This window comes from Parambassis ranga, chromosome 2, assembly GCF_900634625.1.
Source record: "Parambassis ranga chromosome 2, fParRan2.1, whole genome shotgun sequence".
Classification (NCBI taxonomy): Eukaryota; Metazoa; Chordata; class Actinopteri; family Ambassidae; genus Parambassis; species Parambassis ranga.
The window spans coordinates 10,963,290-10,978,860 of NC_041023.1; the positions used below are offsets into that span (position 1 = coordinate 10,963,290).

General features: G+C 40.8%; 2 protein-coding genes across 2 annotated transcripts in view; both read left to right on the forward strand.

Moving 5' to 3' along the window:
* The window catches only part of pag1 (phosphoprotein membrane anchor with glycosphingolipid microdomains 1), a 36,726-nt gene extending 33,256 nt beyond the window's left edge, over nucleotides 1-3,470 (forward strand). The window contains exons 8-9 of the mRNA XM_028399507.1: nucleotides 324-383; nucleotides 738-3,470. Coding sequence (XP_028255308.1) covers nucleotides 324-383; nucleotides 738-1,094 — 417 coding nt within the window. The 3' untranslated portion in view covers nucleotides 1,095-3,470. The remainder of the gene's footprint in view (nucleotides 1-323; nucleotides 384-737) is intronic.
* A 1,431-nt stretch (nucleotides 3,471-4,901) lies between these two features.
* The window catches only part of znf704 (zinc finger protein 704), a 35,235-nt gene continuing 24,565 nt past the window's right edge, over nucleotides 4,902-15,571 (forward strand). The window contains exons 1-2 of the mRNA XM_028396187.1: nucleotides 4,902-5,802; nucleotides 9,223-9,407. Coding sequence (XP_028251988.1) covers nucleotides 5,539-5,802; nucleotides 9,223-9,407 — 449 coding nt within the window. The 5' untranslated portion in view covers nucleotides 4,902-5,538. The remainder of the gene's footprint in view (nucleotides 5,803-9,222; nucleotides 9,408-15,571) is intronic.

Sequence of the window (15,571 nt, forward strand, 5' to 3'; positions counted from 1 at the left end):
GTTGCCAGCATGTTTTAGGAACACACCTCGATGAGAAATCCAACCATATCTTAACTGCAAAGCCTTGAAGAGGTTTGGAATAGCTCTGTTACTGCACTCTTAATTATTTAATAAAATAAAATAAAAGTTCTCCTGATTTAAATTTTGTAGACGTCACCAAATTCTTAGAAATAAAAATGTGCGGGAACCCTTCAAATGTTGATAACAACCACTTTCAGGTGAAGCGCTCACTTTTGTTAAAATGTTTTAAACGTCTGGGTCTTTTCTTTTCATACTCTAGTCTGCCATATCTGAATCCATCTTTTTGTTCTTCTCTCCTCCAGTTACACTCCCCTCTGTCTCCTGTGCTGGGGTTCGACAACCACGTTCTGTCAGACAATGAGGTAAGTGTGTGCTAAACTCCCCTATTCCCCAAACTGCCGTTTCCAGTCCCGAGACAGCAGCACTTTAGTCTGTGAATGCCAACGCTCCAAGCATAAAAAGAAGAAGAAGAGAAAAACCACAGTAGAAACTGGTAACATTTAACATCAGACAATAAAAGGCAAAGTCTTAGCAGGAATTTGTGGCTATGAATGTATTACTGTCTTAACTAGTAAGGCTTTATCATTCATTTTCTGTCTGATATGCAGCTCTCTTTTGGCTCATAAGTTAATTAAATCGGTAAACCAGCTTAAGAAAACACCATTCACTCCTCACAACATATGAAAAGTTGAGTTTTTCTCTTCTCTGTGTTACAGTCTGCAGTGTACTCTACAGTCAACAAAACAAACTGTGATGATGCTGTAAACGAGGAAGACAAAGAGCACGACTACAGCAGCATTGCAGAGATCAAAGGTCTGGTCCCGGCCTCCTCCTCCAGCGACCTCTACGCCACCGTCCGAGACATCTACACCCAACCGGATGAGCCCCAGTCAGACGTAGATCCCAGCAGCATAGACCCCTGCTACGAAACCATCCGCATCCCAAAGACTAATAGTTCAGATGACAACCACAGGGCTGGGCTGGGGGCAGAGGGGTCAGACGTTGCCAAGGCAGAGCCTGACTACGAGAGCGTCGGAGAGTTGGGTCTGTCTCCGGAAATGTCTCGTCTTTGAGTTTCAGTCATCTTCATCTGTGGTGACGTCCTCGCCAGTGCTTACAGACATCACTGCAGTGCTTTAAACCTGCTCTCAAGCATGCTGTCTGTGCATAACCTGAAGAAAACAACAGCACCCGTCATTGATGCACGAGTGTCCTCTTTACAGCTTGGTACGGTTCATCATATCTGAACTTAATTTATCAGCCAGGGTGAATGTCGTCGGTACTGGTAGGCCTTAACAACACTTGATTGTCAAAAATAATTATCCAATCACACCACATGTGCAGCATTATAAGGGTTAGGTGAGGACACTATTAATGCAAGAATTCAGTGCCATATACTCATGAAATTCATGCACTTACTGTACATGTGAAGGTATTATTATTTGTATGCCCTTTCTGCAGCTGCTAGCCTTTCTAGCTTCTACCAGGTGTCTGAGTGTCATGTTTTATTGAGGGATCAGTGTATTTCTAGACTATTCTCTGTCAGGTTGGCAGCACTAACATTGTGAATTCTCTGATGGAAATTCCTGTGTAAAGAAAAAAACAAAAAACAAAGAGGTCAATCGGGAAAAAACATATATAAATATTTGATCAATTACACCATCAGCTGGAGCTGATGACTTCTTGACTGCTACAGATTATGCTGCTAGCGTATGTGGCGAGATGAAAGTAGCCACCAGCAAAACCAAAATGGAGGAAAGTAAAGATGTTTTCACACAACTTATTTCAAGCAGTTTTAGAAGTCCACATCAATGGTTTTTGTGAAATTCATATTTATTTGAAAATACGTATTGTGTAATTGTGAAATGTGACGGTGTGTGTCTGTGAGAGAAACGTTTTAGGCTTTTATAGAAGTTTCTAGCACAAATTGAGTTGTGAGGGTGACAACAGTTAGGTACGCTTTCCCCACCAACTATTTAAAACATTCATTGTTTAAAAAAGGAACTTGTTTTTAACATTTTGCACAGAGGTTGATATGAATAGAAGATTTGGGCCACTGTAGAAATGTATCTTTATTCTAGAGTTCCATCTTTAAGCCTTCATCTTAAAGTCAGAACTCCAGTGCTTTTCTACAGTGGGCCCTGATCTGCTTCTGTGGGTCGAAAACAATTCAAATGTGTTTCTGCCTTCTCTTGGTACAGTCTTTAGTTGGCTTAAAAGCACAACTTGTATTATAATGGTACTGCATTTATATATAAATTGCCTGAAGCATCATCATCACAACCTTTTGGAACATATAATGCTTTTTAGAAGAAAAAAAATATGTTTGTCTGTTTGTAGCTTGTACTGACAACATGCCAACTGAGGCTTGTGTATATAGTTAGAGCACTATTTTAACCAACTTGCTGGAAAATTTATGTAAGCTTTCACTTATTTGTACAATGTCCAGAGCGGTATCAATTTGTGTCTGTTAGGAGCACTGATGTATGTCTCACTTGTTTTTTTTTTGTCCAATTACATTTTTTTTTATTTTCTTTGAGTTCTTTGAGTCAAACAGTGTGTCCGTCCCAACAAGTAGTATGTCAGACATACGGTATGGTACAATTGTTTTGGTACATGCATTTTAAGAAAAGTGTGGTACATTAATTTATTAATTTTTCTTTCTTTTTTTGGCTGTAAATAATATCTTTTTCATTCCTCTTTGGCAGAAAAATTGGTGTTTCCACCTGTATCTAAATATTATCTCCAGCCTCAGTTCATGTTTCATTAGAAATCCTGCACCTTGTCCGTGATTCAGAACAACAAACACAGCCAGCTCGCCCTGCCTGGTATTGGATTCATAAATGATAGACATCTAAAATGCTGTTACATCTCCCAGTGTTACTACAGTGAAAGAGGATTTCAAGCGCAACCCACTCCCAGTGTTTTTCTGAATAGACGTGTAAAAAAGAAGCCTTTGACCGAATTATGCTCATTTTTGCAAAGAGGTAATTATCAGTGTTACACACTTAACATGTGAAAATAACACAACCATTTGGGTGCATTGTCCCTTCCATGTGCGCTGCATATCAAGGTAGTGCCATTGGAGAGAGATAATGGCGCTCACAGGACGCTATAAATGACCTCTAAGGAAATGATCTGCCAAAGGGGGATGTTTTAGTGCCAAATTTAATCAGGACAACACACACAGACACAGTTAATAGACACTTACCTAAAATCACTTATTCTAGCTGTCTGTGTCAGTCATATAAACACACATACACACACCCCTTACTCTCCACCCCTAATGAGACTATTCCCCCCCCCCCCCCCCCCCCCTACAACCAGCAGACAGCTCTATGGTGACACCCACCTTTGATCAAAGGGCAAAGCCTGTTTTGGCAGTTATGGCCACATCTGTCACTCCACCCTGTCCAACCTCCATTCTCTGCATGTAAATATTTTATGACATGAATTGTTCTATTAAAAAATATATATATATAATAAATTGTTTCATTTTGTCTTTTCATGCACTGGGGTGCTGTCTTGTAGAGGGATTGCACGCTGCAAATGATTTTTCGAAAAACATTACATCTGACATTAATTAGGTCATTTGTTACTGTGATATCATTCTTTGGTGTATTTTCTCCGCCACTCTGGGTGATAATTACGTTAAGTGAAATAGTCTCCTAGTAAAAGTTGATTTATCAAAGCACTGTGAACCTTCTAATCACAAGAGATCAGATATCTTTCTAGCAACATGCTGTGAGATTACACATCTAGTAGGCAACAGTGTTACCTGCCTGTATGGGCAGATATACAAGGCTGTAATAAATGGGCACACATTAAGGAGTTTGGAGTGTCTATTATCGGCAGGTGTTGAACACATTCAGGTGCAAAAAAAACTAAAACATTTTTAATGTTTTTTTTTCCCAATTATTATTATTATAAGTGGGAATCCTGATTTCCTCAACTGCCTGTAATGGCCTCTGATCTAATGTGTATGTGAGGCAGACTTTCCACAATAATCCACAGGACGTGCCTCACTCATGAGATTGCTTACATTAGCTTTCTAGCAACCTGAAGTTTAAGAAGTCAGTTTTATGTAGATAACAGCTATACTTCCAGTGCTGATCTGGTCGTCATATTTCTAAAAAAAATCAATCTTACAAGCAACATTGTGTGAGCTGCAGTTCGCTTGGTGGCCACGGGTGTCGCTATAAGGATTTTACAGCACCTTTAACACAATTTTTAAACTGCCAGGTTGAATATTCAACATGTTTTTTTTTTAATTTTAAAATATCACAGTATCATTGTGGCAGTCCTAGACTACATTATGACATTTCGCATAGCTACTATCAAATAGAAATCATTAAATTCTTACTAAATGTGTCCTCTTTGGCATATTTTACATTCTATCATACCCATTTTTGTTTGCTATTTTAATGCAATCCCCTTGGCGCCTTTAAAAGAATAAAACTCATGCCTAATGAAAGTCCCACAAGAAATTAAATAACCTGTTGTATTTACATTAGAGAATCAGTGCAGTCTTTTTAATTTTTTAACCAGATCATAGTAATTTAGAAGTCCCGTGGCACCAGAAAAGTAGGCTATGTGCCTGTATAACTAGGTTATAGCATAAAGGCTGTCTGGCTGGTTGAAGTTTCTGTTTCCTTAGCCTGAATTCCCGCTTTTCCCTTTTCACTCCTACTGCCACACACCCTCCCCGTTGCTTTCCTATCCATCCTTGCGTCATTGTTTTGAATGGAGCATCCTTCGGAGTTGCATTACCTTCTGTTGAGGAGAAGCAGGAGCGGTGGGGGCTTGTGGAGGCGTGTGCTGCATCGACCAATCGCAGGCCGTCTTGGCCGCCGGACCGCACATGTTTACAGGCAGCATTCCGCCGGTAGAGGCTCTGCTCGGTGGGAAACAACGGCGGACTGGATGTCGCACAAGACGGAACTGGAGTCGCATAATGGACGTATTTTCAAACGTTTACAACATTTAGAACTGTTTTTACTGCGTGAATTGGCAAGTGAGGTGAAATAATTCGACGTATTTACTTACATTTTTATATGTTCGATGCGTTTACTCCTGAATTAGCCGCCATTTTGTTTAATCGTGTACAAATGTCATTTCGGTTCTTCAGCAGGCGATTAGTCCGCGTTTTCCAGGCGTCCTCTCCGCTCGCAGGGAGCAGTGGGGAAAACAAACAGGTCGAACGGAGGAAGATTGGTAGCCGGTTGGATGTGAAGGCTGTTTAGTGGCGAATGAGTCGTTTTCGTGTTGCGGGCTGTTGTTGGCTGTTATTTCGAAGTTCTTGGTCAGTTTTCGGTGCTTTTGCGTGCGGAGTTGAGTGGGAGTTTTCGCCCCTTTGAGTATGTTGCCGCTTTCTAACATTTTGTCAGGGTTGGAGAGCGTAGTCTACCCGTTGCGGTTTTGTGTTTTTCTCGACGTTGTTTACCGGTTATAATTCGACGTTTAATGATTTAAATCCACCGGCTTGCCGGCTCTGAATTCAGTGAGACACTTTTAGACATGCATACGAGGCGTCTGGTGAAGCGGTCGATCCTCGGCAGCCGCGTTTATGCGCCGAGTCCAACAGGGGACGGTGCCCCGGTGACAGGAGTGGTCCAGGCTGTCAAGCAGGAAAACAGAGACGCCTCGGCCGCAGCGGGAGCCCGGCGTAGCGTTTACACCGTGCTCATGCAAGACGGGAGCCTGAAGGAATTCTCGGAGGAGGAGATAGCCAGTGGCTTTAACCACACTGCAGCCAAAGGACCCCTCAAGTCCAGCTTAAAGGTGTGTGTGTGTGTGCGCGCAGAGGGCCCCGGCCAGCCGGCAGCGCTTCACTGTTTTTGTTGTGCGGTGTTTTGCAGCGTTTAACCGCTTCCTGCACGGAGCGGACTTAACGGTGTCATCGCCGCCGCTACCGCTGCCACTGATGGCAAATTTAACCGGTCGGCACAACACCTGCATAATTCAGCAAAGCAAAAAATGTCGACTTGGTTGCATGTTGTATCAAATAACTGGCTGTCATGACATTTGGCGACATCAGATATATGGGACAAAGGGCTTGATAGGGCCTGCGCAATGTTTATGTGGGCTAGTGGGTGGGTAAGATGAAGCAAACAAACACACTGACTGCAGCGTTCTGGACTGATGTAAACATCTAGTTCGATAGTTGTGCAGATAATCTTATGGTTTACATAGCACAATCAGCACAAATAATTGTATGCATTTAGCAATAAATTGCAGGTTTTCACATAAAGAATGAGTTGTATTTTGAGGAGGGGGGTTCATTCATACATGATGCAGTCTGTCACCCATTTGAATATTGAATGGCTCTCTGTAAGCACAGGCTGTTATTGTTTAGAAATGGTGTAAAAATAGATCATGTGGTCATCTGTGGGAAAATAGTAAGTTTTGATGGTGTCCAAATTTTTAGTCGTGATCAGCAGTGACCTAATTCACTTTAAATACAACTTGACTGCTTTACTTTCACATGGTCTTAGATAAAGATGATGAACAGAAGCCAAACCAATACTTGGATAAAACAGTTTCTGGCTTAAGTTGTGTGTGTGTGTTGTGTTCAGTTCTTTTTTTCATAGCAAGGGAGTGACTGAGGAATGCATCTGATTGAATAATGCTTGGATTCTGATTTATGTGCATCCCAGAAGTCAGGCATATGTGTTGTATTTTGTGCAGTCTTTCGCTTCATTCTGTTAGAAACTGTAGCTTTCTTTGGAAGGATTGGCAGATGTTTGAGTGATGGGAAATGCAGTGTAAACTTGAGTACTCTTATTTTGCATTTGCACATTTGTGTTTGCAGTGCAGCACTCACAAAAGCTGTTGCACAATGCCGCTACAGTCAGCGGTGCAAGCTGGAGTAGTGCAGCTGAGGCTGAAAGTGTACTCCTGTCAGCACAATGGTCAAGTCTCTTTCAGCACAACTCAATTCCCACTGAGGTCGAAAACAAGCCATAAAATGAGGAGGAGGGGTCTGCTCTGAGTGTGCAGATACACATGTGTACTTGTTTTCTGTGCATAAGTGTGTAGTAAAGCATGGATGTGTTTTTTTTGCTGATCTGTATGTGTATTTGTGTGTTTAATGACTGACTTTAAATTTTGGAGTGGGGGTTGTTTGTGAGAGCATGCCGCCCCATTTGAGCAGCAGCAGCTGTACTGCCAACAAAATGGGCACCCCAGTTTGGCAACCGGTGGCCTGTTCCAAAGAATCTGGATGCTTGGCACATGGCCCAGTATCGCAAACGAATGTCCCCTGATCTTGTGGAGGATGAGGGGGGCAGGATGCCACTTGTTGACTTGTTAGTTTGTGTGTGTGTGTGTGTGTGAGCTAAGTTACAGTGATTTCTCACTGCTAACAAAGAGGCATTACTTGTTTTGTTGTGCTGCTGCTTTCAGTGTCCTCGCTGTTGTTTTGTCTGTGGTGACTGTACGTCAACGTGGGAGTCAATGAAGCAAGCTTGTTGACAGAAGCTGAGTGACTCTTTGTTCTGAAGCCGTGATCCTGGGCAGGCCAGTGTTGGTCGTCCTTATTGCTTGGCTGCTCAACATCAGTATGAAGCACAGTGATCAGAGGGTCATGTCTGGATGGTGGTGCCCCTGTGGAAATGTATGAGTAATCTTTAAAGGAGTATGCGTTTAAATATGTATTATGCCTGCTATTTACCCACAATCTATCGTACGTTTGATCCAGTTTGAATTATATTCCTGCAGAATACTTCCTCTGTTGGCAGATGCAGGGAGTTGAGACACTCCAGATATTTGTTCAGTTTACAGGCACCAGCTTTGTGATATGAAACTCACATTTCAGCTTCAATTTGGCTTGATTCACAATTTCCTGTCTCTGTGAAATGCCATAATTCATAAGCCTGGTGAAGGGAAGGAATAGGTGTTGGTTTTGTCTGAGGAGCCTACACACGTCATACACACACACACACACACAGCACCTAATCTTCCCCAAGCCGGTGTAATCCATCTTGTTGTTTTACTCGAGTCTGAGTTTTAACTGCACGTTTTGTGCACCACTAAGCATCCATACAACCAGCGTCCATCATGAGTGATAGTCAATACTCATTTCTCTTGTTTTTTATCGCATTAATCTTAAGTAAATCGGTCTCTTAGTGTTTTTTGTTTGAGTGAATGACTAGGGTGTAGTTGCCTTTTCTACAGGCAAGACTAATTGTGTTACAGTATGTTGAGATAAAGATCTAGATCACACACATACACAGACATACACTGGCCTTCATATTATGCTCCTCAACACTCCAGTGACATGGGCAGCTGTGTGTGTCACTCTATGTTTTGGACCTTTTCTCGATATCTTTCTGAGAGCTTGATGGCTTTAGTTTCCTCCAGAGGTGTGTGTGAGAGTTGGTGTGTGCGTAGGTGCATTACACAGGTATTCATGTGCAGAAGTATTTGTTACTGTTGTGTAAGAGAAGAGATGGTGTTGGGCTTTTTTTTTCTCTAACATTGGTAGGCGTTTAAGAGCATTGTGATTGGACAGACGCTATTCCTTTGTGACCGTGGGTCAGTGTGGGGTGGGAATATCTATGCAGTCTTGCTGTGTAGAGTATGTTTGTGAGTTTATTTGAGCATGCATATGGTTTATAAATTAACTGCCTTTACAAAGCAATACAAAACTTAAACAAAGCAAGCTATCACATCATAGTAAAGTATGTTATATTTTAGGCAGTTACTGTGGCCCTTTGTGAAGCTTCATTTTATTTCTGCTCGTAAGATATTTGTGGAATACCTCACATGTCCAGAAATGTCTACGGAAACTAAGAAAAACGACTTTGCTTTCTCACTAACCACTGTGCATTTTTGAGTTTATCCAGTCTGTTTTGAAAAGGCTTTTTTAAGCCCAAAAGTCTAAAAATGTTTTCTTAGACCATCGAGCCTTCTTTTGAAATGTAAACACCCTGACACAGTTCTATTGTGTTGTATATATCTGTTGAGACAATGTTTCCCTGCAATTATGTAATTCTTTCATGATATAAACAGGGAATTTAAAAGCACTTTTCTTTTTTATGGTAATTTTTCTACCTGTAGCAAATAGCATGAAGCATTCATCACTATGGTCCTTTAGAAAAGGAGAGGAAAGAATGTCCTTCACAACTTGCAACCCATACCAGCATGTTTATTTCATTTACCAACCATTGAAATATTCCTCTTTGCTTTCCTTTTCAACAGAGCTCCACTAATGAAACATCAGACGGCCAAAGAATGGAGAGTGGCTGTCTGAGTCCAGAGGCCGTGGAGGAGCAGCGGTTGGCCGATGGCAAGCGGGTTAGCCGGGACCCCGACACACGATCAGTGTCCCTGCTAGAGCAGAAACGCAAAGTGGTCTCCTCTAGCATTGATGTTCCTCATGCCAGGTAAGTCAGTGTGTGTGTATGTGCATGTTTGTGCGTGTGTAAACATATACAATTTCTTGGCCAGTGAGGGTCTAATTTCCATCCTAGAGGGAGTTTGGTTTGAGTTCATACGTTCAAAGATCATTGAGAGGTTATGACATAGATCTGTCATCTCACAAATAGGACAGAGATCATATGGGCTGACATCCTGGTTTTTTTTTATCTGATTCTTGAAGCCATTTTGGCAGCACATTGATTACATTTGACAGCAGTCCTCTTTTACCCCATTACATATATATTTTATTATGTGCCTTTATACATTGCACATTAATGCTCTTGGTATGTTGAATTTATGTATTCTTAATTGTACGAATGTATCCCATTTTTAAATATTAAATGTTCTCTGCACATGTAATTTTGGAAGAATCCCTGGCTGCTTCCTCAGCTTTCGAGAGGCAATTAAAGGTATGCTATTTTAAACAACATGCATTAAACAACATGGTGTTTCCCAGATTGTTTCAGTACTGCTCCATAGTAAGGTCACTATGGACTTCCCGGATGTTTTTGCAGTCTTACAGCCTGCATGAACTTATCGGAACAATTAAGCTTGAAATTTATGTGGTGGTGTTTCCATGTTTTATTGAAAGTAAGGTACATAGTCCATCTGACCCTGCCCTGTGCGATGCAGAACCCTATACAACTGGAAACAATTATTTTATGATGCATTAGTTCCTCTACTAATTCAGTGCTTCTTCTTACACTATACACACATGGACCCAGATGTTATTTTTTGATGGTCAGCAAGAAGCTGGTCCACAATAGGGCAATTAAACATTAATAGGCAGGAACACATGGCAATGAAGCACAGTCTAATAAAGAAACAATACTCTGTCACTATTAAATGTGAAACACTAATACCTTGTAGGACTCCTTGAGGAGTGCAATCGATGGCAACTTGCTGAAGTACAGTAGAAGTCTCTCATTTGATCCACTTTATCACTACATCCTGATCCATTGATTTAAATTTAATAGTTGTTTGCTGGGGAATCATTGATTAGATTCTGTCTTGTAGCCAATTAAGAGGAAAAATCTCGTTTTATATTAAATCTATCACATAGATTACACATAAGTTTTACACATGTCCCACTATAATTACCTCCTTGCATAGGCATTGCAATAATATTGATATTTATATGGTTATAGGGGGATGGTTTATTGATTTCTTTTGCAGAAGTTCTGCTTGTTGCCTCATCTCAGGGAGGACTGCTACATAAGCCAACTTTCTGTTTATCCTCCTAATAAGACCATGTAACACCAAGACAATAGAATGCCATACAAATCAGATATCAACTCACATGCAGGACACCTGATATAATGGTTGAGAAAAACTCCGACCTTCAAAAAGCTGGACATTTAATAGTTTGGGCACACACTCACACCCTAAACTCAAGTTGTTTCTCTGTGGCCAAAATTCCAACAAGACTGTACCAGGGTTTGTGTGCTGTGTTTTTATTTAGAATACTCAGACATTTTTGAAACGTCATTCTGTTCACAGTAGTTGACACTGATGAAGATATTGCCAAAGACACCATAAAAAAATTCATTTTTCAGTCACCCACTTTATTAGGTCTGCTTCTACAGATATGGAAAGTTTATTGTTGTCACATCCTCAGAGTCGCTATGAGCCTGAGCTTTTTTCTTGGATATCCCTATGGTGACCTCTTCAGCACACAGCAACATTATTGCATCTAGATTAAGATCCATGGCTCACATCCACTGCACACCTGCGACCGATTTTCAGGCCTGCTCAGGCACTGGGGAAGAAATGGTATTGCCACTGACCACAAAGTAACGTTTATCTGTAATGGAGACAAAGGGGGGAGTGAAACAGGGTGGAGGCTTGCAAAGAATGGTGGAATAGGGGCAAGTGGATACAAGGAAATAAAGTGAGGGAAATGTATGAGGAGGATAAAAGAGCAAAGGAGATGGAGTGTGAGTGTGAAGATAACTGCCTGAGGTTTTTTCAGAGCCAACTCTCCAGAGATGTCTGACCTTGAGGTTGTTAATTGCACCCTGAAAAGTTCCTTCTATGCTAGTGATTTACCAAGAAAACGTCTGGCTGCTTGATGGCTCTCCAGATCCCTTGCAACCTAGAATACAATAGGTCCCCTACGTCACCGGGAGTCACTTAAGTCCCTGAATCCCTCCTCTGCAATCATTGGGCAAATAGAGGGAAAATGACAGTGTGCCTTATAGGTAGTGGACCTCAGAGGTTTTATGTAGCTACAGTTCATGTTTCTGTCAACTAGTCCAGCTCTCATTACTTCATCGAGTGGCTTCCCTCATCGTATTTGTTTACAGCACATTTACTTTGTCAGATCTTGTGCCAAAAATCAATAGGTGTCATTCCATGATTGACCTATTTTCTCCACTGCTGCAACTCCCAGATGTCCAAAGAAATTGTATTTCTTATGAACCATTTTTAAATGTGCTGTGTCTTAAGTTATAAAAAAAATGCTCACTGTGGCAGATTCTGATTTGTTTATGCCATGTTTACTGTGTGATTCTGTCTATAGAACACTCACACATCTCTACACATCGTCAGACTGTGGTCTCAGCCAGCTGCTGGACCTGCTCCTTTCTCCAAAGGCTGTTTTCTCTATGCAGGAAACAGTCAATTGTAACAAGAGCTGGCGGGGGCAGACCAGTGGAAACGAATGGCTTGGCTTTTGACAAATAGCATTCTGGAGACTAATTGCTAGCAGGGGAAGTGAAGTATAACCTTAGTTGAAGAGGAAATCAAGGGAGTGCTTTGCTTATTATTGCAAAACCCCAAAACAACAGATCTGAGGGTTCAAATACTCTTGTTTTCAGACCGCCAGCTGTCAGCACTCCCACTCACAACACTTGTGTAGATGCTGGATCCTGTGCTGTTCTTCCATTACTTTTTATGTACAAGCCCAATGCAGTCAACACATGCAAATTGATTATGGTAACTGATAACAATTTCACAAAGCTGTAAATTGAAACAAGGAATGGGGTAATGCTTTGTGGGGCCAACTTCAAAATCAACTTCCAAGCCAAGCAAAATAGTTTGTTATTGTCGTTTTTATTGTTTAGCAGTGTGCTTGCAGATCACCCGGTTCAGTCTTCTGAGCCAACCATGTGCTCCACACTCAGAGCTCAATGCATCAGCCAAGTCAGACATGGAATGAAGCCAACAAAAAAGGCCCAGAGGGACTTTCAAATTACCATTTGTTGTTTGATAAAGTGGCATGGCTTGTAATCTGCTTGTTTTTCCTTCTGGTCTTGGTTTTGTATATTTCTTACCTTCTTTTTAGAACACTGTTATAGCACTTTTGCACAATGTGTTTGTGTTTGTGGTGAAGGAGGGTTATTTGAGTTTCGAAATAAGAGAAAGGGGGAGGACGGACTGTGTGCATGAGAGCAGTCTGGGTTCTCCAGAGAGTGAGTGACAGAGAGAGTGAGGGAAAGACTGAGAGAGATGCTCAACGTTTGCCAAAGAAAACAGTTTTCCTGGTTTAGATGCCAGTGGAGTCCAGAAACCATAAGAGTACCATCTGAAAAGACAGCTCCAATCGCTATCTCTCTCTTTCTCTCTCTCTTTCTCTCTCTCTGTCTATCTCTCACTTTCTCTCTTTTCCTCACATGAGCTGCCTCGTTCTCTTAGTTTATTATTGTCTGATTGAATGTTGATATCTTTTTCCTCACAACAATTTACTTGACAAAACCAAGTGCAAGAAATAATAATCTGATTGGCCTGACTACACACAGTTAAAAATAACACCAAATTGCCTGTATTTATATAAAGCAAACATTACCCAACATGTGTAATTTAGCATTTTTGAGCCATTAAACTGGCTCCCAAACTTTCAAATGTTAGTGATGATCATTAGGACGTTAGCAGTCAGGCAGTGTTTTTCAAAGACATTGATTTTACTACATTGCTTTTGATTGGTTATCATATTTCCCTCTTTTCACCAGAAATGAGTAGTTGAAGGAACTTTAGAAAGGCTGCAATCACATTTTACACATAGTTACATGATCTTTTGAACACAGTGCTCACTACCCACTGAGACCTGAACAGTGACCAGAAGTAATTTTTGACTTTTGTTTTCTGGAAACTGGTCTCAGAGTAGGTTTTATGAAAGGGTTTCAATAAATATAGCGGCTGAGCTCTTCATAGCTTTGATGTTGCTTCAATGTCTAAGAGCCTTGTTAGAAAAATCCTCAGCTTTATAACTGCCTGTTGGGGCCACCCCAGGGTCCATATTGTGGCTTATGTGGAGTTAAAAGGTCTCTGATGATATCTTGGTATCAGGTGCCTTCATGTTTTAAAAAGGATTAGCAACGTCCTAAAATCAATTCTGAGAATATCAGCTAACAAGTGTAAACATGCTAAAATTAGACTGATATGATCTCATTTGTGTCGGGGTTGCACCGCAACTATCGTGTACATCACTGTAATATCAGACTGCCTCTCCAACCTCCCACTTTTCATCTTTGGTGTCTCAGTATAACTGCAATATAATTGGGCAAAATGAGATCTTCTGTGTGGTGGGGAAAAAAAAACACATGTGAAAGCCAGCTGAGACAAAAGCACCTCTTTGCTGCAGGGTATCATTGGGGTTTTCAAGCATGAATGATTTTTTGAGGGAGCATATCTTATTAAAAAGTGGGCTATATGGATTTCTTAAATATCATACTAATGTTTCTTTGGTTGTTCAGTCTCTAAAAGCTGGTGACAAGCACTGTTGACATGTGCCTTGAAAAAATGAGTTTAAGTTGGCTTGCTCTGTTAAACAGGATTCACTTGAAGTTGGTTTGTTTAAGGCTTGAAAACATCTAAGCTTCTGAATCTCTTAATCTCAGATGCATTTGAGTATGCATGGATTCACCCCATCCTGCTGTTAACTGAGCTTTAGATTTATCACACACAGACTAATCAAAGGCAAAGCCTTCTCTCTTTCTCAGTATCGAGGCACACAAGTGGGGGAACCACATCGAGTTGTTCTACCAAATTAATCGACAGGGTTTGGCTCCCAAGAAAACAGCCACCTGTGATGCCACAGACGTGACTTTATATTTATATGCAAATGAGCTCTTTAATTAAGTATGCACTGGTGTGAGGGGGGTACTGGTTAACTCTGGATTAGTAGGTGATCTGCCTGACGACTTTGTGATCTTTTTGCCAAAGCAGTGGACCCTGGCAAGTATATGTACGCATGTTTACATTTACTTGTAAAAGAAATAAACTTCAGTTACTTCCAAGTTTACGGCAAGTGGTGTACATCAATTACAACAACAGTTGTAAAAATTAAAAGAATCAATGCATCTTTGCATTTTTTACATGCAGGTTTTCTGCATGCAGTTTAAATGATTGCTTTGGTAATAAATTGATAATTTATTTAACAGTTACGATGTACACTGCTGATTACTAGTAGTGGAAATGACTCATTACTTTCAATATTCATTTTGAAGGCATCAGCAAAATCTATTTGTAGTTATTGATGTCATAAATAAACATAATGCAGCTTCTTGGGAGTTTGAACGCTCGTTATGGCTGTCAGAGGAGCGTGATCAAATGTGTTTATGTGACAGCATGGATGTCATGAATCAACAGATGAATCAATGTAAAGCCTCGCAGAAAATGTCACTAATATGTCGATTGGTCATCCCTGTTGTTGTATCTGTAAGGTAACTTAAATCATTACATGCATGCTATCTGTACCATAAAGTGCAGGGCTTCAAAGCCAGTGTTTAATGTGACAGTTCTGTAGCTTCACGCTAATCCATAGTCCACAGCTTTAATGGACTGATGGCACAGAGTGCTGTGGCAAAAGAAAAGCTCTAATTGATCCTATTGACAGATGTGCATTATGGTCATCTACGGTATATGCAGGCTGGTACTAATTAACAGCAGTGTCAAGTGTCACACTATGCAGCCAAACACAGGTACTAATGATGAGCTGAAGCTTCGACATCCTCCTGAACATCCACTCTCTGATAAAGTGTGTGAAAACCACTATTGACTTAAATTAAATTACTCACCATTAGTAGTGGTAAATTAGCAAATTATATTTATTCCAGACCTGTTATTCAAGCAGTTTCTTTGTTTGTTTTGTGTCGTGTCTTTTTTGCTCCTAAGGTGTTTTTGTTTTTTT